General features: G+C 38.1%; 1 protein-coding gene across 1 annotated transcript in view; it reads right to left on the bottom strand.

Annotated features, from left to right (window-relative positions):
• LOC119258514 (phospholipid-transporting ATPase IB-like) overlaps positions 1–17,631 on the bottom strand; it is a 136,753-nt gene extending 119,122 nt beyond the window's left edge. Inside the window, exons 1-7 of the mRNA XM_037526806.1 lie at positions 17,469–17,631; positions 16,308–16,407; positions 13,400–13,498; positions 12,181–12,226; positions 9,440–9,480; positions 7,381–7,454; positions 3,407–3,476 (exon numbers count right to left, since the gene is read on the bottom strand). Of these exons, the coding sequence (XP_037382703.1) occupies positions 3,407–3,476; positions 7,381–7,454; positions 9,440–9,480; positions 12,181–12,226; positions 13,400–13,498; positions 16,308–16,407; positions 17,469–17,569 (531 nt within the window). The 5' untranslated portion in view covers positions 17,570–17,631. The remainder of the gene's footprint in view (positions 1–3,406; positions 3,477–7,380; positions 7,455–9,439; positions 9,481–12,180; positions 12,227–13,399; positions 13,499–16,307; positions 16,408–17,468) is intronic.
• Between the last annotated feature and the right edge of the window lie 5,430 nt (positions 17,632–23,061).

The following is a 23,061-nucleotide window of genomic DNA, read 5'->3' as shown; positions in this document are numbered from 1 at the left end:
TTATATTTTCTACTTGCTGATTTTATTTCTAAGGACATTCATTTTTTGACATTTTCTTGGTATTCTTCCATTTCTTTATCATACAGTTTTAAACTCTGTATCTAATAGGAGGAGCATTTCTTCAATGTCTTTGAAATTGGATTCAAAGTTTTATTCTGTGTGATGATTATTCCCACTGACTCATGTGGCCATTTCTTGGGTTTCTTCTTCTTCCCGTTATTTGCTTTGGGACCCAGCTACTGTAGGTGGGGCTTCTACTGGCAATGGCTTCTCTCTTCTTTCTGGTCTTGCATCTTACTGGTCTCTGCAGAAGTTGGAGGGGGCTCCTGGAAGACTGTGAAAACTGGGGCAGCTCTTGTACTTTTCTGGCAAGAATCTGGGACCTCACCTGTTCAGACAGGCACTGACAGGAGGTATTCTGGGAAGTCACAAGCTGGATTTTGTTCTGATTTCCTCTTCCTGCCTTCCTGTGTTATTTGAACATTTTGATTTATTGATGGTGTTCTTTCATTGTTTACCTTTGTTTCTGTATATGCTATTTTAGTGGTTGCTCTCAGCATTTATACAAATATTTTCACAGTCATTTTACAAGTTTGAATAAAATATAAAAGCATTGCTTCCTTTGATGTTACTTTACCTTCCTCGATATAAAAAATATCTTAAATATTTTCTCTGTGTAACCTAGAACCACATCACATAGTTTTATAATGTTTGCTTCAAACATCAAACATAATTTAGAAACTCAAGAGAATTAACGTCTATTGTACTTAAGATTATTTTTACTTATCATTTTTCCCCTCTTTCCTTATGGTCTATTTTATTGCTTTCCATTTGAATGCCTTCTTTAGACATTCTTTTAGAGTAGGTATTCTGATAACAAATTCTTAGTTTTCCTTCCTTTAAAAATACTTTAGTTTCCCCTTGAAGGATATGACTTAACAAATACATTTTTTCTTCATATAACTTTTTTAAAAATATTTATTTATTTATACAAACACTGGGCAAGGGAGGGTAAGAGAATTCACCAGAGCGGGGAGCAGAGTAGGCAGAAGGACCGAAGTACACTGCTGAGGGGAGCAGCGGGCGGCAGGAGAGGTCTGCGCGCCATGTGGGACCCTCCTCCGGTGGCCGGGGAGCAGCCGGGAATTGAACCAGCGCTGCAGAGGCTGTGGGCAGCTTCGCAACCTAGCGCTCAACCGCTGCGCCACCAGGGAGGCCCCATATAACTTTTTATGAAGAACTTTCATAACTTTCATAACTTTCATTCACTGTTCCCTCCAAGATCTTATGACATGAATATTAACTCTTCGGTTATATTCCCACAACTCCCTGAGGCTCTTTTCACTTTTTTCCCCAATCTGTTGCCTCTGTTTTTCAAATTAGCTGATTTCTATTATTGTATCTTTCAATTCACTGAGTCTATTTTATCTCTTCTATAATGCTGTTGAGACTATCCCTTGAGTTTTATATTTCAGTTCTTGTATTTTAAGTTCAAAAATTTCCATTTGGTTCTTCTTTATATCTTCTATTTCTTTGCTGAAACTTTCTGCATTTTCATGTTTTAAACATCTTTGCGATTGCTCATTGAAACATTTTTATGATGTTGCTTTTAAAATCTCTGTCAGATAATTCTAACAACACTGTTATCTTGGTGTTGCTATCAACGTGTCATCTTTTTCTCATTGAGTTTGAGATCCTCCTAGGTTTAGGGGTGATGAGTGACCTTCCGGTAAAACTTGGGCAATTTGGGTATTATCCCTGCAGGCCTCCATTGATACATTCCTGAACTGACGGGGTTGGAGTAGCTTGTTACTGCTGTCCACATGGTCTCCACTGACACTGTGAAAAGAGGGGAGGGCTTCATTACCATATTACCATCCTTGTTATGGAATGAAAGTCCTGGCTTTCTATGTGGACTTCTCTGACGCTACCCTCATGGAGGAAAAGGGATACCTCATTATGGCCTGATAAAGGTGAAAGTGTAAACTTCCTGCTTAATCTTTTTTTGGCATGGGTAAGAGTGGCCATTATTGACAGAAGTAAAGTGGCCATTGTCTCAAATTTTCCAGTCTTCTGAGCCTGCTCCTTTTTTAGTCCTTTGACTAGAAAAAGAAGGCTTTTGTTGGTGTATGTGTATGTGTGTGCATGCATGTATCTATTGGTCTTTCTGGGTTCCTGGCTTCTTCTGCAAAAGGCAACCCCAGGGAACTCACCACCATGTTGTTCCCTGGGTTCCAAGTTCTGCCATCTGGCTTCTTTTGTCATTCAGTCTTCTTACATTCCCTATATAATGCCCAATGTATTTGGTTGTACTTAACAGAAAAAATAGAGAAAGGTATGTCTAGTCCATATTCCCAGAAACAGAAGTCTGTAACTGCATTTTTAAAAATCAAGAAGGTTCCATGAAATTATTAATAATAATTAGCATTAGGGTTAAAGATGGAATTTGGAAGCTGAAGAGAGTAAAATAGATTAAGTTTCTGTATTATTTATTTGTTTTTATAAATATGATGTATTACTTTAATGATTTCTAAAGAGTTCTTTTTCATTTCAATCAAATTAAAATTTGCAAAAAAAAAATAGAAAACAGACATGTGACTAGTAAATGTAAAAGTTTGATTACTGAAGCAAGTTAATAAAACAAAGATTGAATTATCTTAGGATCAATATAGTTCTCCATTATTAAAAAGTTAATTGGAAAATGACCTCTTCCATGTAATCACAAAGTCAAACTGAAATTCAAATGGTAGTTTAAAAAATTCTTAATGGACTAGAAGACTCGTGGATGCCTTGGATTTATGTGTCATATGGTAACATATATCTGAATCATATACAGTGTTGTAAACCTGTTTACCTCAACAAAAATAAATTAAAACTCAGGTATGTAAGATCATTCACTGCTCATTTGCAGCCCTTTTTCAGTTTACTTAACCATGACAGTAGCTTTATCACCAAAGCTCTAATAGAAATAGCCTCAAAACAACACTTATACAGCTTTGTTATTTTTTATGACTTAATTTTATAGGATTTTTTTTCCTCACAGTAGTGACATTCACATGATGGAGGAGTATGGGCACTTTGCTGATAGGTATCATGCTGTCAGTTAACATACACCGGAAGAGATGTGAACCTATACCCTTAAATTATATACAGTGTTGTAAACCAAGTTACCACCGTTTAAAAAATACAATTGAAAAAATGTACATGGGAAAGAAATAGTGACTTGATCACCTAGTTCCTGCTTATTATATATATTTAAAAAGTACCTCTAAATATCTGATGGGAATAAATTAAATTCATTCAATAGTGTTGAGAGATTTTCTTTGTGAGGAAACCAAATGATACCTGACAAACCTTAACATTGTGAGTGTTGCTGTAAGATTGGGATAAAAAATAGTGTCTTTACCTGCCGGATTTTTAGGTTTGTCTCTCCATCTAAATTAGATGTTTCAACATAGCATGTTGAGTGGGGTTCACTATGAGAAATAAAGCAAATAACATTGAATTAATATCTTTCCAACACATTAATTTCCCAATAATGGTAACTACGAAATGTTACCTGCATCAGTAATAGTTCTTCAGATATGAAAGGATTATTGCAATTACTTTGCCAAGAGACATTAGCAGTGTGATTAGTCTTTAGTCCCCCCAAATAATAACAGTACAAAACACAACAAAGCAAAAACAGACAATTATAAGTCAGAGACATACTGCAGGGGAGGAAGAAGGAGAGTGATTAAAGGGAGGGAGGGAGGAGCCCAGGGGACTGAGGTGATGGTGCACGGGTGCATTGGTGAAGGAAACTCTATGGGGACTACACCTGGGGGGTGGGGGGAAGCAAATATTGTTTAAAAAACCTGTGTGATTAGTCTTTAGCCCCCAAGAATGAAATAACTGAGGATGAACAGGAGATGTTATGTAGTTCAGAAAAGACCAGCATCAACTCTGAGTTCTAAAATGGGTTTATTGTAGTCTCCAAAGAATAGAGAGCCCAGAAATAAACCCACACTGACATCAACAGTTAATTGTTGACAAAAGACTGTGACTATGCAATGAAAAAAGGAGAGCCCCTTTAAAAATGGTGCTGGGAAACTTGTACAGTCACATAGCAAAAAAAGAAAAAAAGAAAAAGAAAGAAAGAAAGAAAGAAAGAAAGAAACTAGATCCTTACTCCATCCACAAAAATTAAAAATGGATAAAAGATGTGTATATAAGACTTGAAACCATAAAATATCAATACATAAAAGGAAACATAATTCACACACTCCAGAACATTAGAGTTGTATTGAGGGACACAACCACAATGGCAAGGAAAACAAAACTAAAATGAGCAAGTGGGATTCCTACTAAAATAACTTTAGAAATCAAAAGAAACCATCACAAAAACAAATAAAGGGAGATTTTGCACATCACACATCAGACAAGGGGTTAATTTCCAACATATATAATTAGCTCATACAACTTAAAGTCTCACCCTTCCTCCCACCTCACAACTGTGACACTTAAGCCATTCCTGGTTATACACTCCCCAACCATAGACCTAACATTGAAAGGAGAAACCTAAAACTGAAGTCATGGTGCCACCTATTGGAGAAGAAGAACAGCACACATGAGCCAACCCAATGCACAGGCAGAAGATGTCACCAACAAACAAGATTTAAAATTATAACAACATGAAACAACCCAAATGCCCCCAAATAGATGACTGAATCAAGAAAATGTGTTATATATACACAATGGACTATTACTCAGCAATCAAAAGAGATAAACTCATGCCATTCGCAGCAACATGGATGGAACTAGAAGGAATTATGCTCAGTGAAATAAGCCAGAAGGAAAAAGAAAAATATCAGATGGTTTCACTTATAGCAGGAATATAGGGGAACCAAATAAAACATCAGTGTAAAAAAATAATAACAGTACAAAGCACAACAAAGCAAGAACAGATAATTATACATCAGAGACATCCTGCAGGGGAGGAGGAGGGAGAGGGATCAGAGGGAGGGAGGGAGGAGCACAGGGGACTGAGGTGATGGTGCACGGGTGCATTGGGGAAGGAAACTCTATGGGGACTACACCTGAGGGGGTGGGGGAGAAGCAAATATTGTTTAAAAATGATAAATGATGTAAAAAATAAAATAAAATTACAACATGCTTGCATACATTTATATGTGGACTTAAATCTACTTAACTGTAACAGAAAATCTATCTTCTTACTTCAAAACATGCCCTATTAATGTTGGAATTGATGAGGAGTGGGTTTTGAATTTATTTATAGCCCATTTAGAAAGGCATTTAGAAATAAGAGACCTACCAAAAACAGATGAGTGGATCAAGAAGATGTGCTGTATATAGACAATGGAACACTACTCAGCAATCAAGAAAGATAAATACATGCCATTTGCAGCAACACAAATGGAGCTGGAAGGGATTATACCAAATGAAATAAGCCAGAAGGAGAAAGATAAATAACAGATGGTGTCACTTATACGTGGAATATAGAGAAACCAAGCCTAGGGTCAAATAAAGCCAAACTAAAAAACCAATCCCATAAATCTGAGGCATCCAAGAGGGGAGAAGAGGGGTGGGTAGGGGGATTGGTGAGCACAACAGACTATGGTGGAGAACTATGGACTATGGCTGCTTTGGTGGTGGAGAGCTACGACTACCATACCTAAGGAGAGAAATCCTATATTTTCAAAATATTAACAAAAATGCGAAACAATGGTCCTTCATTAGTAAAAATAAATAAAGAAATAAGAGGCCTAGATGATGTGGCAAACTTAGGGTTGCTGTTTGGGTTCTTTGAAGGTGATGTACTATCTGCTTTATTCCCCAAATATCTATAGAGAAACTAGAAAAAATGCTTTTGGAGTTATTTCTACACTGGAAAACATTGGTCATCAGAAAGATGATGATTCTCTTCTACCTTGCAAGAAAACCAAGTATGAGACTGAAAATGACCACAGTAGGCATCAATACTCATTTTCCTTTTACAATCCAACAGCCTCAACAGACTTAAAACCTTTATATGATAATGCTGTTTTCACTTGCAGCTTAAAGTCAGTAATCTATATTCAAACCATTAAAATTACAAGCAAAATCTAGTGAAGCATTAAATAAAAGACTGTGAGCTTAATGAATTTAGATATATACTTAAAACAGAGACAAACTTAGTTAACCTTTGTGGGAATGATAAAATAGCAGGAATAATTTAATAAAATGATGTTTCAATATCTTAACATATTCTTGAATTTTAAAAAAAGGAATTAGTGTTGGTATTTTTGCAAAAGCTTGGAGAATAGCTAACTAATTCATGTCTCTTTCCAAGAAATTGCTACATGCTCCAAAGTAACATATGTCTATAAGTCAGGACATTTTTGACCCCTTTGAGATAATTATGACTTGATCTAGGAAACAGGTTTGTCATACATATAAATGAATCTGTGTTCATTACAATGGTCATTCTACCCACTGATACCCCGTAATGCCATCTTACTTACAGAACATATAAGGGAGGGGTCAGTTGAGCTCCCCAGGGAGCCTAGCATAGAGCATAGGTGGAGCTGGTCATGTGTGACCTCATTGGAAAGAAACATCTCCTATAGGGAGCCTCTGTGGAAGTTTCCTCCTCAGCAGTAGGTGAATAAAGCAATATAGTTCCATACAAATAATTGTTTATTTTTTGAAATTTGGGCTTAATACAAACTCAATGATACTGAAAAAAAATCACTAATCATTGAGTGATTATAGAATAAAAATCCTTAATTGCCATGAGAAAAAACAAAAGAATAAATGTAAAATGTTTTAGATTAGTTGAATGCCTATAGCTATTGTAGAAAGGATGAAATTAATCTAAGAGTTAGTATAGGAGAAATTAAGTCCACAGAAATTAAAGATAATAAGAGCATAGAATAGGAGTCTGAAACTGTGGCCCATGGGCCAAATCCGGCCCCTAGCTATTTGTATAAATAAAATTTTACAAAACACAGTTGTACCCGTTTGTTAACATGTTTCCCAAGGCTGCTCCAGTATTACAAAGGCAGAATTGTAATACTGGCTACACAGCCACAAAGCTGAAAATATTTGCTATTGTTCCCTTTATAGAAAAAGTTTGTAGCCACTGGCCTACAATATAGAGAAAAGAATATTTAAATGAGTGCAGGATGGAGAAAGCCTTTGGTTTTCTTAAAATTTCTAATGGTGATGGTTCATAAGACTATGGTGGTAGGAGAAATACAAGGACTACACTTGAGGGGAGAAAGCAAATACTGTACAAAAATGCACAGCGATGTAAAAAAAAAAAGTCAAAGGCAAAAGGAAACAAACAAAAAATTTCTAACTCAATAGAAGTTCCTTAAATGCCTACTAACAACTAACCTGGAAGAAATCAGGACCATGTCTGCAGGAAGGAAATGCCCATTTGTGGTCTTCACAATGTCACCCACAATTACCTTTTAAAACCAGGAGAACACAGAGGCATACATTTCAGTAGCAAATGGAGGCAAAATGTGTCAAATATTCTCAAGAAAAGTACAATATGAAACTCCTTGCACCATCCTAATAAATTTCAACTACATTAGAACATTTTTTTTCTGTTTGTTCCTCTAAACCGCTGTACTTAACCCATAGCTATTTTTTCTCTCCTCCTACCAGAAGACTTAGCAATATCTGGAGACATCTTCGGTTGTCACAACTGTAGGGGTTTTAGAGAATGGCATTAAGAGTGTGTAGGAATGCTGCTAATCATTTCATAATAGATAGCATAGTCCCCCACAACAAAGAAGTATCTGGCCCAAAATGTAAAGTGTTAAGGCTGAGAAATCCAAACACACATATTTGTAGTCTTATTGTTGTGGTGATGTGCTGTTTATACACTCATGTAATTGCTTGCCTAATGGTCTGTTTGCCTCTGCTAGTGTCTCTCTCTCTCTCTCTCTCATGAATTCCCAGTATTTACCATAGTGAAGAAAAAATGATAGAAATATTAGGAATAGTACATGGGGAGAGTAATATATAAGCTTTTGATAGTTTCTTCTTCTGAATATATTCTTTAACAAACAACCTCAGCATTTACAGTGTGTTAAGTATTCAGGACATAACTCAGACTGGCAAGCCCTTCCTGGACAACTAGAAGCAGGGTGTCCAAATTCTTTCCTAAACCAATTTCTGGGCCTATATTGAAAAAATCATAATAGCTTACTGAGGACAAAGAGAACAAGGAGCCATATTTTTATTTATAGTTCATTTCTACCTTAATTGAGCAACAGATTAATGATCAAAGTGAGGAGAGAACCTTAAAGATTATACTGTGTATTTACAAATGTAGAAGTGCAACAAGGAGGAGGGAAAAAGATTGACAATGTAGTATTAACAATTTATCCAAAGTTCACAATGTAGTGAATAATAAAGTACTTATAACTGACATAAACAACTAGCTTACAGCAAGGTCTAAAAAAGACTAGAATAAGGTAAGTTGAAATTTCAATTCAAACTAAATTTTCCTCCAGAAATAATATTGATGTGGAAATTATGTACCCACAGACTCAATAGCAGGCAGTCATTACCCTAAAGGACAGCCATTACCATCACATCTTACAAACTTCTTTTTTCTTCTTTGTCTACAGGATCCAAAGTTAGCCCCCTTTTCCTTTTATAAGCACCCAATGTTTACAGTGCTCCATTTGGATATACATGCAGGTGGCATAGAAATGGCACAGAGGGACAAAAAAAGCTAGGTTGTGGGCTTTGGCTGCTTAGATTGTTCTTCTAGTGGAAGGGATTGGGGTAAATTTGAACACAATTCCGATATCCCCTCTACTCAGTAAGAAGCCCCCCCCCATGGAAGCCTTATACTTCTGACATTCACTGAACCCTTTTCTCTGAAATTCAGCCACTAGGACTGGTTTCTTTCTCTAAGTTCCAATGAGAGGAGTAAAATGCAATCATTGTTGACTCAACTGTTTTAAATTTGGAGTGGGGGGTTAATAGTGATGATACTTAGAAATCAAAACATTCTCATATCTAAATTTACAACAGCAATTAATTATTACTGAGGACAAAGTCACTATGTAGTCCCAGTATTCTTTTAACTTTTATCCCAAGGGTAAATTTGGATGACAGCATCCCCTGAGGTATTTGACATATGGAGGTTGTCCTGTAACCTGAGCAAGTTTATAAAGCATTGCCTCTAAACATTCCCTGCAGTTACACAGATGTAACACAAAGACACATTAGGTATACATAGGCAAGTTCAAATCCTATTTTCATAACTTCCTGTGTGACTTCATGCAAAATACTTACTCTTTGATCCTCCACTTCCTCATTTATAAAATGGGATGATGGTTCCTGAAGATGTGTTTCACAGATAAAAATCTGTAACTTTATATGTTGGAGGTGCTTGTTACTATATTAAAAGTTAAAAAAAAAACATTCTTACCTCTCGCCACATAATCATTTTCCATGTCTGATGTCTTAACACTGAAATAGAAGTAGCTATATATTAACTCTTACTATTGCATTAGGTGAAGTTCAAAAATAACTTTAAAAAGTTTGTTCAATAAATGGTACTGGGAAAACTGGGTCGCTATATGCAAAAGAATGAAGTTTGACAACTACCTCACACCATACACAAAAATCAACTCAAAATGGATTAAAGAACTAGACCTAAGACCTGAAACCATATCACTACGTGATATTCACCTCAAAGACATCTTTACAGACACATCACCCAAAGCAGTGATAGTGAAGGCAAAGATAAACAGCTGGGACGACATCAAATTAAAGAGCTTCAGCACAGCAAAAGAGACAATAACAAAAACAAAGAGAAACCCCACCAACTGGGAGAACATTTTTGCACACAACACTAATGATAAAGGACTGATCGCAAAAATCTGCAAAGAGCTGATGAGACTCAACAACAACAAAGAAAATAATCCAGTCAAAAATGGGCAGAAGAGCTAAAAAGAAACTTCTCTGAAGAGGAAATGCAAATGGCCAACAGGCAGATGAAAAAGTGTTCAACATCACTTGTAATCAGGGAAATGCAAATCAAAACTACCATGAGATACCATCTTACACCAGTGAGAATGGCACATATTAAAAAAACTAGCAACAACAAATGTTGGTGAGGTTGTGGAGATAAAGGAACTCTTCTGCACTGTTGGTGGGTATGCAAACTGGTCCAACCACTATGGAGAGCTGTGTGGAGATTTCCAGACCCACTAAACATAGAGCTTCCATATGATCCAGCAATTCCACTCCTAGGTATTTACCCAAAGGACACAGAAACATCAATTCCAAAGAACACCTGCATCCCTATGTTTATAGCAGCACTATTTGCAATAGCTAAGCTTTGGAAACAACCCAAATGCCCAAAAATAGATGACTGGATCAAGAAGATGTGGTACATATACACCATGGAATATTACTCAGCATTCAAAAAAGATAAACACATGCAATTTGCAGCAACATGGATGGCGCTGGAAGGGATCATGCTCAGCGAAATAAGCCAGAAAGAAAATGAAAAATACCGGATGGTCTCACTCATAGCAGGAATCTAGAAAACTTAAATAAGAGACCAGGAAAATGAATAACTATAAGAAAGTGAAAATCAAAATCAACAAACAACTATGAACCAGAGACACTCTATGGGGGGTAGGGGGCGGGGAGGGGAGGGATTGGGGTCAAAATAAGGGGGTTGCAATTGTATGGGGAATATAAAAATAAAATTTATTTTAAAAAAACAAAAAAAATAACTTTAAAAAACCTTTTTCTAAATACTAAATGTGTTTCTTTATAAATTTTTATCTTTGTTGATTTAACCTTTATATAAACCGGAAGGATATATAAACTGATTTAATATGCATTACAACAAAATAAAGTAATATGTAGAAAATGCATCATAACATAATATAAAGATGTATAGAAAGACACAGAATGATGAACAGACAGATACATAGAGACTACATGTATTAGGGCACTTCCAGTCCTAGGAGAAAACAGTTAGCCATAACATGCTAAAGTACTGGCTGAGGGATTGAAGTCACAGACATGGTGGAATATATAACTATAGAAAAACCTTTCTTGAAGGCACAACCAGAAAACAGATAGCACGTAACTTGTCATACAATATAAGCTTACCATACAATGTGAATTTCTCATACAATTTCACATCTGCTTATCACTGAAGGACACCTGATTGACCCACGCATCTGCGTGGGTTTAAGGTTGGAAGACAGAGGCTTATGGAATTGTCAGAACTGGAAGAGGGGAGTTGAAACTGTGGCCATAGCTGTGGCCATGCAGTCAGTGGACCAAGAAGGTGGAGGGCTAAGACATCGGGGTCACCCATGTCTCCAGGACTCTAGTGAGCTCCATAAAAAAAGTGAAGATTTATGCTCCCTGGTGAGGTTGGGTGCTGTGATTAGACACTGAGTCCCAGGGAGTTTTTTAGGTGTCTGCATGACAGGACGAGTCCCCTCTCTGTCCTCAGCTAAGAATGTCTGAGAGGAGAGCTAAGCCATGGCCAGCTGCAAAAACCAGAAGTTCAGTCCAGAAGTAGGACCTGGGAGCATGGGCCTTGTGCTCACATGGGAAACTGATCTAGTCACAGAGGAGATGGGACAACAAGGACTTTATGCCCAAGTTGGCCATTCCCAACGAAAGGCAGTGACTGGATGAAACTGCCTCCATATTGCATAAAAGGGAGGCTAATTTGATGGTGATGGCATTAAAACTTTGGTGACGTATATATACATATATTGAGGTATAAAGTTGTTGTGTTTCTGAAATTTACATAGTATTGTAACAAAATGGAAATCAATTTTTAAATATAAATATAAATACTTGCTAGTAACCTGAGAAGAAGCTAAATATATATTTTAATCAGTAATTAATATAGCACATATCAAAACTAAGACTGAGAATATGTAACACCCAGATCTTTTTAATGAACATAAGAATTCTTCATATCCTGAATAGTCCATCCTTCCTAATATTATCATTTATTTTATTCTAATGAATTATTGATTCTAACATAGGGAAACTGAGTTTCCTTCTATTTTTTTATTCTTTGCTTCTATGTCTTTTCAAATAATAAAATATATTCCATGTATCTACTTGGTGAATTCAGATAATTCTTATAGGGAAGGGGGATAAAAGTTCAATCTAATATCTTACCTATTGTTCTCTTTGTGTTAACTAATTTGTCTGCCATATGTCGTTTCTGTTGTAGAAAAAAAATTCTTTACATCAAAAGTGCAAAATGAATAATTCAAGTCATAATACAAGTCATAGTAGGTTTACGAATCAAGACAGTACTTGTAAAGTCTTCTTTGGCTATGATTGATTTCAGTTTTGTTTAAGCCCTTAAAACTGGTGAATATTTGTGAATTTATTGAGATTAAGCAGTATAGAAAAGTAGTTAAGCCTGTGGCATCTGCAGCTAGCTTACCTCCCTTGATCTCCCAGCTCTGCCTCTTACTAATGCAGCCTTCTCAGGACAAGCCTGTGTGTGATTCAATTTAAATGAATACACACGCATAAGCATACTTACAGTACATATATATATATATATATATATACACACATACACACACACAATGTCTGTGACACAGTAAAGTGCTACTGGAAATGTTAGCATGTTATATTTTGCTTAAAATGAGTATATTTGGTTAAAATACATGATTAGCAATTTTGAACTTTGCACCTACTTCTCTGAAAGCTTTTGATTAAGTTTGGAAATTTCTTTTATAGTCTAAACCAATCAAAAGGTTAGCAACTGAACAGATTTTACTGATCATGTGCTGTAATGAAATGGTAGGAGTCAGGCAGAAAACTTGTGGATAATAATAGCTAGCCATTTTGGTAAATGAGCACTAGGACTGTGAGTGAGGAGCTGGTACAGTCAGAACAAACTGAAAACAATACTAAATATCTCTCATCTTTCTCTTAACTATTGAAATCAGCAGGCCCATGTGAAATTGTACCTGTAATGAGGGGAAGGGAGAAATTAAGCCAGGCACAGTTTATGTGCACATCCTTTTAGCCAGTTAGAATTTTCATCTCTGGTTGGATTACATTCCCAAAGAAACTATCATTGTTCTTACGATAAAATTCTTAATAATAGTTTTTTAAGTCCTGCTAGCAATATATATTTGGCTAATAAAAATATATAAATACATTATATAAAAATACTACATAAATTTTATTAAATATAGAACTTTATCTTTAAATTACATATATATATTAAAACCTCAAAACTTGAAGTTACTCATCACACCAACTATAGATTAAAAAATTATACCAGTTTCAACCAACCACCTGGAGAAAACAGCAACAAATATAACATACATTCAAGCCAGTAATCTTGAGAGCATTCTACTAACAGTGAGCTTACATAATCTTCTATAATTTCTTTGATGGCTGATATTGTAAGAATAATCATCAAAGGAACCAGAGTTGTATATTTTCCTGTTGGAGACACATCTGGAATTTGCTGCAAAACAATCAGAGTTACTCTATTAATTTTATGATAAATCCTTATTATATTTTGCTTCCACTGAAAGTCACACTGCTAATAGCACTTCCCCGGAAAGAAAAACAATAGGGACATCACATAAAAAGGGGAAGGAGACTGGCATATCCAAATCGTCCCTTGAGTGTGTCACTAATATTATGGAAAAGTCGCCAGTACAACTACTTAATTACATTTTAGACATTATGTAGCTTTTCTAATAGGATACATTCACTCTGTTTTGAAGGGAATAATCCAAGATTTAAACGTCTAAAATAGCGTATTTTCAAAAGAGTTAATTCCTGAAGGTCAGCAGTCTTAACTGAATCTTCTTTTTGAGGCAGAGTAGAAAATTTTTGGAGGCATAGAAGAATAATGACTCCTACCTAGGTACAAATTATCTGTGGACAGTGCTCTAGGGCTAACCCCAATTGTTGAAAGTATGGAACCTGAAGCAATTGAAAGTGAGGCTATACTTTTTTGATGAACGCAAGTGTAGGTGAAGTTCTACATTGGACCTTTAATTTTCTAGATTTAGACAAGTTCTTAGGCCAATACTTCAGACTTGGGCCTGTGTCTACTCTCTATGCTACCTTAGTATTTCTTGCTTGCTTAGTTTCTTGGAATAGTGTGATGAAATTGTATGTGTTTTGAAATTCCCAATACCTCCTGTAAGTGTTCTTTTAAAGGAATCTATGTACTAGAGGAAGAAAAGGGGGAACTTAGGACTCTTTATGCCATGAACTGAATCTGCCTTTGAAATAACTTTTCTATATGTCCTTCTTCTCCCTGTCTTTGCAGTGCCCCCCTTACACACACACACACACACACACACACACACACACACACACACACACGCACTGGCCGTTCCCATACCCCTCTCTTTTCCTCAGTTAAGACTAATTGACCTGGTTGCTTCACTGCCACTGTCTTCTCAATATCTCTAGAATAAAGTCCAAGCTTCTAGTGTAACACACACCTGGCTGCAGCTGATGCTAAGTTTTAGCTTCTTTTCTATCCTACTTAGGCTCCAAAAAACTCTATTACTACTTTCAAAACATTTCATGCCCTACAAAAAAATTAATACTTGATGTTTTCACAATTCAAAATATATTGAAAGGTTCACAGAGAAAATTCTATCTCTTACCCTTGTCCTCTTCTCCCCTTGGTTCTCCTCATAAAAGGCAACCAATACTTTTATGTCTTTGCTATTCTTTTCTCTATACCCAAAAGTCTTTCTTCTCTTCCTTCATAGTCTTATGGTTAAGCTCGTTCTCTTCTAATCTTTTGGTTCAAATGCCACTTTTTTTAGTGCTTTTTTCCTGAACCACTCACTCTCAAGCCAGAAGTAGGCCATAATTCCTCTAGCACTTTATACTTTATAATGTATGTTAAGACTCCCAGATCTGTAAGGGCAGGCACTATGTCTAATAAACTCATCCTTGAAGTCTTTAATTACATAATGTGTAATTTTGATGCACACTATGTGGCTCTATAAATATTTACTGAAGCCAAATCTTCTGTTTTAAGAGCAACTGAACAAGTTTATTAAATTCTTACACCAATGTTTAATAGTTGCTAAAGAACTGTTTCTAGTTGCAAGGAATTTATAGTTTGCTAAGAGAAATAAAACCAATTATACTATATAGTACAGATCATTGCTACAGAGCTTCAGAAAATGCAGAAATCAGCATGGACTACAGCTTTTGGTGAAATTTGGAGGAGAATGATTTTCAGTTATGCCTTAAGAATATGAGTAGGAGATAGCTAAATCAGTGCCTTCTAGATTCAGGGAGTAGAATGAGCTAAAGTATAGTAAGAGGAAGAAAATTGAAGAATTGTGAGGACACTTGTCTGGTTGAATTGTAAATGATGAAAATAAAGTTGAATAAACAGGAATAAACCATATTATAGAAAGTCTTAAGCTTAGCTTTTTTGAAAAGCTAAATTTCCTGCTTATTCCTAACAGAAAAAATACAGGGAAAACTTCTATAATTGGTCTTGGACATGACACCAAAAGTACAGGCAATGAGAGCAAAAATAGACAGTAGGACTACCTCAAACTAAAAAGCTTCTGCATAGCAAAAGAAACAACAAAATGAAAAGGGAACCTATGCAACATTTTCAACCCTTATATCTGATGAAAATATATAAGGAACTATAACTCAATAGCAAAAAAAGATAAGAAATGTTGGCAAGGAAGTGGAAAAAAATGGGACACTTGAGTGCTATTGGTGGGAATGTAAATGATGTAGACACTAAGAAAGTGGGGTGCCTCCAAAAATATAAAAATGAACTACCATATGATCTGGTAATCTCATTTCTAGGTATTTATAAAATAATTGCAATCAAAATTACATTCCCACCGATAACAACATTTCTTATCTTTTTCCCCCCAATAATAGCCATCCTACAGGTGTGAGGCAAAATCTGTTTTGATTTGCATTCCCCTGGTGGTTAGTGATGTCAAGCACCTTTTCCTGTACTTGTTGGTCATTTATATACCTTTTTCAGAGAAATTTCTCTTTAGGTCTTTTGCCCATTTTTAGTTTGGGCTATTAGTGTACTTTTTGCTATCGAGTTGTAGTTCCATCTATTGGTCATCAGTATGTTTTTCAGACTCGAAAAGGGACATTCAGTGTCTCACAAATAACAACTATCATGTGAAGAGAGTTTCTCATCTTAAAGCACCTAAATTTATTCGCTGCATTAACTATTTGAACTAAATGAACTTTTTACATTTTTTTACTCTTTAAAAATCTTAATCGAATAGCATATTCAGAAATGTTACCTGCAATATAGAAATGAACAGGAAGAAGGCATTGGCAGCTTTGCGAAACTGCAGATACAAAAATCGAGGGAGAAATGGCCACATGTTGTACTTGGTTGTGCTGTAGATGAAAAGAAAAGTATTATGGTCAGTTAACCTTCTGATCTCTAAAAACACTCATGCAAAACTCAGATGTGACTTAAATATTATAAAATACTGATCCATTTTTTAAATACATTTTGCTTTTTTTGAAAACGTTCATGGTTTCCTGGAAATAATCTCCAAATAAATGAAGAACATTTTTCCTCATTTCAAGAACTAAGTATTGTGAATATAGTAGACATGGAGAACCAAAGATCAAAAGCCAGAAAACAGCAAGTTATCTAAACATATTAAAAGGGGAAAGTGGAAAAAAGCACCATCTTTGATTTTACTGATAATTGAATATTTTAAGTACTTGCAAAACATCAGGGGAAAAAAAAAACACAAAACCCCTATGTTTATGGGCCTACATTCTGATGAAATGAGACAACTTAACAAATATGACAAGTTAGATATATGTTAGAAGATAAGCAAGGCTATTTCACATAGAAATAGACAGTAATACAACAAAACCTGCCTTGTAGTTCAAGGATAATAAGGGCCAAATATTATATATATATAAACTACATATATAGTTATATATAGTGTGTGTGTGTTTGCGTGTATATATATGCATAAATACATGAACTAGTTCCCTTTTTATCTCTGCAGTAAATACTCAACTCAGTGAATCCGTTGGGAATTGGAACTCTTAAGAAACCTAAAGTTCAATTCCATAGTACAGAATGGTATGGGGAACTCAGTATATTTGCAAGGTTCCTTGGAAAGCAGTTGCAGTTCCCCTCATACTGAGAGAGAGAAGGGGGTTTGGGTGGAGAGAGAGGTTTCAGTTGATCTGCATGATACTGCAGATTAACATGGAAAAGTGACTGCTTGGAGAGAGGGCATAGAAGGTGAAATGACAACAAATTCTATTCTCCATAGTGAACAAAAGAATTTAATGTTCCTCAAAGTTTGGAAAAACTATTATAGCCTGAAGCATAGATTCATATAAATTGATCCACACTATGTGTCGGTTTTTTGTGGGGGAACCACATCTTCTTCTACCTTCCTCTTCTTCCAGCTACATATACCACTCACCTGATGTGATTTTTGCAGAAACTGTTCTTATGAGGTTGGTTAAGGTAAATTTGGCGGATTTTAGACACATTCGAGCCTTTCAGAGTTTTTGGCGAGACCATCTTTTCCTCCACCTCTGACAGCTCAAAGGGAAATTAACATTTCCTGCAGCAACAAGGCATAGAACTGTTAAACAGAAATGCAAACAAAGTCATACTCTAGGGAAGGCAGCAGGCACACTGCTGGTGTGGGGGCAAGGGGGTGGTGAGGGCAACTTCATTATCTCTCAAATCACCAAGGAACAGATCCTCATCTGCTCACCCCTCTTCCACGAGGATCATCACCCTGGCCAGCACCCCCCTCTCCTTGCTACCTTGCATATGAGGATCAGGCAGTTCATTTCCTCACAGCGCACATGCCCCCATATCGTCCCCATTTCAAGAGGCTCTGGATGGGTCCAAATGCTCGGGTAAGGGGTCAGGGGCTTGCGGTGTGATAGGATCCAGTGGTTGGGCTTAGAAAGAGGAGAAAGAAGGTGGAAGAACAGAGGAGAAGAAGGAAGGAAGAACCAAAAGGAGGAGCCACCTGGGAGTGCCTCCCCTGAGGAGCAATAACTCTGAGCAGAGCAGAGAACCCTGACCAAAGTAAACCTAAATTTTAAGCAGCACGGAGCTGTTAGTAACCAGTGTTCCCAAAATAGGAACCTCCCTCCACACCAACACATTTCTTCAACAAATAATTGTCTATCAGATAAGCTACCTTAAATAAGCGGTAGTAAAAAGTGAGTCAGCATGAGACCTATTCAAAAGTAATGAGCCCAGTGCCTCCCTGGTGGTGCAGCGGTTGAGCGCTGGGTTGCGAAGCTGCCCACTGCCTCTGCAGCGCCGGTTCGATCCCCGGTTGCTCCCAGGCCACCAGAGGAGAGTCCCACATGGCGTGCAGACCTCTCCTGCCGCCCGCTGCCCCCTCAGCAGTGTACTTGAGTCTGCCTGCTCTGCTCCCCGCTCTGGCTCTGGTGAATTCTCTCACCCTCCCATGCTTCTGACTGTACCCAGTACTTGTATAAATAAATAAAAATAAATCTTAAAAAAAAAAAGTAATGAGCCCTTGTCCAAAATATGAGACTATGAGGACCAAAAGACAAAGGAAATTCGTGTTTGCACATCCAAAGAATTAAGTTGCAAAGCATATGGAAAATGACTTTCCTTTAAAGAATTAAATATAGCCATTATGAAACAAAGGATAACTATGAAAAACCTGCTACAAATATGTAATTAAAAATGTATATCATATGAGTGCTTTCTAAGATTAACAATGATGCAAGTCTGTTCTTTCTCATCACATCTATGAAGTACTATATTGGCAGTTTTGTCAGTGCAATAAAGCAAGAGAAAAAAAAAAGCATGAAAGACTGAAACTTAATCATAGGATTATAGAACATTTCCCCTTCTCCATACCTTACCACTACATCTGTGGAGTTCCTGTATAGGGAATTATAGTGAAAGAGCTTAAGGCTAAGGCCCTAGTTAATAAAAAATCTCTAGAGAAACCCTAAGACAATCGGGGAGATAAAAATAAAACACCAGAGGGGGGGCGGAGCAACATGGCGGCGAGGAGACGCTGCGAGTAAGATCTCCCATTAAAAAAAGTGAATAGGGAGGAAAAGCGGCAGGTCCCAGTGAGAACTGGGACACGGAAGATAAACGGGTGATGCCAGCGAACTGCCCGAAGAAGAAAGTGGCCATAAAAGAGGACTAGAAGGGAGGGAAGCGCAGAACCCTGCTCCCCTCCCCCGCCCACAGGCGGCACTCTCCGACCGCAGAGAGGAGGAAAACAACAAACCAAGCGACCCACAAGAACAAACGACGCAGCAAGCGGGACTGTGAGTGGAAAGGAACTATTGCAGCCACCACACCCCGTGAACGGGAGCTGTGGAGAACCCCGCAGGATCCGAAGCGTAGGTGAGCGAACAGCTCCGGGCGCCATTGAAGAGAGACCCCGCCCCCGGGGAGGAGACCAGCACCAGCTCTGGGCGCCATTGAAGAGAGGCCCGCCCCCGGGAGGAGACCAGCACCAGCACACAGCCCGGGCCGCCCGGTAAGCTTGGGCGGAAAGGTGGCGCGCTGGAAAAACAGGCGCGGATCGCGGTCAGGATTGCGCGGAACAGCGGCGCGCTGGAAAACCAAGTGCGGATGGGAATCGGGATCGCGCGCGGAAAAGCAGTGCAGTTGAAAAGCAAACGCGGATCCAGATCGCAGCTGCCCAGGTCCCTGCGCCTGCGACCTAGGCTTGCGGGGAGACGCGCGGAGGCCCTCCCTGAGTGAGCAGGCCCAGGCGCCCAGGCACGGGAGCGGGATTCAAAAGGCGCCATTCACGCGCCACTGAACTGGGCTACAGCCTGAGTCCTGGAACTGAGGGCTTTGGAACTGACACCCGGGGCACGAAACTAGGGGCGTGGTTCCCCCACGACGGTGGGGCACAAGGCAGACACAGCACCCCAAAGCGTTGAGGCTTACCCTACCATTGCCGCTCTATTCCCTGTCCCACGGGTGGAAAATCAGCTCCCCAAGGGCTCCAGGAGAGATCTCTGGCGCCACCTAGCGACTTGAAGCCAGCAGAGGCGCCTAGAGGAGCCAGTGGCCAGCTGGGGAGTTAGCCCACGCCGGGCCCTTCCGACCAGTAGTCTGAGCCCACAGGGGGAGCGAGCACCCACAGCCGGGGCAGACCAGGCGCGCAGAAGAGTGTGCCTGAGTCCGGACGCACAGGGAGTGTGTCCCACATCACCATCTTAGAACAGGGACATTTCTTCAGTAAAGACTACCTGCAGAAGGCTTCCTCAGGAGCCAGAGGTGAGCGGGGGAAGTTCTCCCACGCCAGACCCCTCTGGCCTGCAGTCCAAGCCCAGAGGGGGAGCAGGAACCCACCGCCGGGGCAGACCAGGCGCACAGGGGAGTGTGTCCCCACATTGGCATTTTAGAACAGGGACCTTTCTCCAGTAAAGACTGCTTGAAACTGACAGATGACTCCTGGAGGAACCAGAGGAGAGCAGAGAAGCTCACCCAAGATGCCGGCCAGTCCCAACTACACAGTGTCCCAACGCATACGGCAAAATTAGAAAACAGACAGTAGGGAGGAGAAGAACCACACGCAACCTAGCAACTCCCCAGGGAAAAAGCACACCACAAAAAGGAAAGCAGCCCCCAGATTGCAACGACAGTAACTTGGAAGAACTTCTGAGCCTTCCAGAAAGAGAATTTAAAATTGCCGTGATTAAAAAACTGACAGAAGTCATAAAGGAAAACAATGATAAGGGAAAAATAATCAACGAACAGAAGAATGCAATTGGGTCCCTAGAGAGGAAAACAATGGTCAGAAGAATGAAATTGAGTCCCTAAAGAGGGAAGTAAAAGAAATGCAGGAGATCAAAGAATTAATGGAAGAACTAAAGAATTCTGGGAAAAGCAATGAAAGCAGAATAGACGAAATGGAAGAACGAATAAGTAATCTTGAAGACACAGAAATAAAAAGAACCAAAACAGAAAAGGAAAGAGAAGTACGAAGGAAAAAGAACGAAGAAAGACTTCGGGAACTATCTGACTCCATGAGGAAAGGAAATATAAGAGTTTATAGGAATACGAGAAGGAGAAGAGAGATGTAGGAACAGAGAAAATATTCAAAGAGATAATTGAAGAGAACTTCCCAAATGTGAAGAAGGAGCTGAAAAATTGATATACAAGAAGCAAGAAGAACACCAACTTCCACGACGAAAGAAAATACAGCAAGACACATAATAGTAAAGCTCCCAAGAATCCAGGACAAGGAAAAAATAATGAAGCTGGCAAGAGGGAAGAAACAGATAACATTCAAAGGAAAGCCAATCAGGCTGACATCAGACTTCTCCGAAGAAACACTACGGGCAAGGAGAGAATGGAGGGACATAGTCAACAGACTCCAAGAAAACAGATGCCAACCAAGAATTCTCTATCCCGCAAAGCTCTCCTTTCTCTTTGAAGAAAGAATATGGACCTTCCAGACAAACAGAAACTCCGGAATTTCATTGCAACTAAACCCCCACTCCAAAAAATACTACAAGGAATCCTAAAGCAGAACCTCAGAGGGACGAATAACAATGAAAGAAGGCAAAAAAAAAAAAAGTTATTAAAAGAATAAATAATAAAATCAAAGGAAAGACAAACAAATGGCAAATACAGATCTAACATATCAATATTAACTCTAAATGTAAATGGACTAAACTCTTCAATAAAAGACACAGAGTTGCAGCTGGATTAAGAAACAAAACCAACCTTTTGCTGTCTCCAGGAAACACATTTAGCTACAAAAGATAAAAATAGGCTCAAAGTTAAAAAGATGGAAAACAATCCTACAAGCAAATGGACCAAAAAAGAAAGCAGGAACAGCTATACTTATATCAGATAAGACAGATTTCAAACTCAAAAAGATAAAAAGAGATCCCAATGGTCACTACATTATGATCAAGGGGACAATACTTTAGAAGAAATAACACTCATTAACATATACTCACCAAACGAAGGAGCACCAAAATATATCAGACAACTGTTATCCTCTCTGAAAACAGACATCAGAGAAAACACATACGTAGTGGGAGACTTCAACACACCACTATCAACAATGGATAGATCAACAAGACAAAAAAATAAGTAAAGAAACCCAAAGCTCTAAATAAGGACCTAGAAAGCAATTGGGCTTTAACAGACATCTATAGAACACTAAACCCCAAAAAACGGAGTACACATTTTTCTCAAGCGCACACGGAACATTCTCCCAGGATCGATCACACATACTGGGCACAAGACAACATCAACAGATACACCAAGATTTGAAATCATATCAACCATCTTTTCTGACTATGAAGGCATCAAACTAGAAATAAACCATAAAAAGAAGGCAAGGAACTTTCCTACCTCATGGAGATTAAAAATCACACTACTGGAAGACCACTGGACTAATGAGGAGATCAAAGAAGAAATTAAAAAATTCTTTGAATTGAGACGACAAGGAGGACACCAATATCCTAAATGTATGGGATGCAGCAAAAGCAGTAATAAGAGGAAATTATATAGCAATAGAAGCTCACATCAAGAAACAAGGAAAAAACTCAAAGAAACAACCTAATCCTCGAAGCTCAAAGATCTAGGAAAAAGAACAACAAAAAAACCCCAATACCAGTAGAGAAAAGAAATAATAACAAAAAGCAGAAATAATGAAATTGAAAAACTAAAAAAACAATCCAAAAGATCAATGAAACCAAGAGCTGTTCTTTGAAAAAATCATAAAATAAGACAACCCCTAGCCAGGCTCACAAAGGAAAAAGGGAGAAAGCACAATAAACAGGATCATCAATGAAAGAGGAGAAATCACAACGGACACAGAAGAAATCAAAGAATAATCAGTACTACTATGAACAGTTATATGGAAACAAGTTTAACAATCTAGAGGAGATGGACAAATTCTACAACTCTACAATCACCCAAAGCTAGATAAAGAAGAAATAGAACACCTAACAGACCAATTACAAGCAGCGAAATTGAAATGGTAATCAAAACCTCCCCAACAAAAGCCGGGACCTGATGGA

This window comes from Talpa occidentalis, unplaced genomic scaffold (genome assembly GCF_014898055.3).
Source record: "Talpa occidentalis isolate TD23 unplaced genomic scaffold, MPIMG_talOcc4v2.1 talOcc4.5, whole genome shotgun sequence".
In the NCBI taxonomy this organism is placed as follows: Eukaryota; Metazoa; Chordata; class Mammalia; order Eulipotyphla; family Talpidae; genus Talpa; species Talpa occidentalis.
The sequence above is the reverse complement of the archived record's forward strand: the minus strand, read 5'-3'. Positions and strand labels throughout refer to the sequence as shown.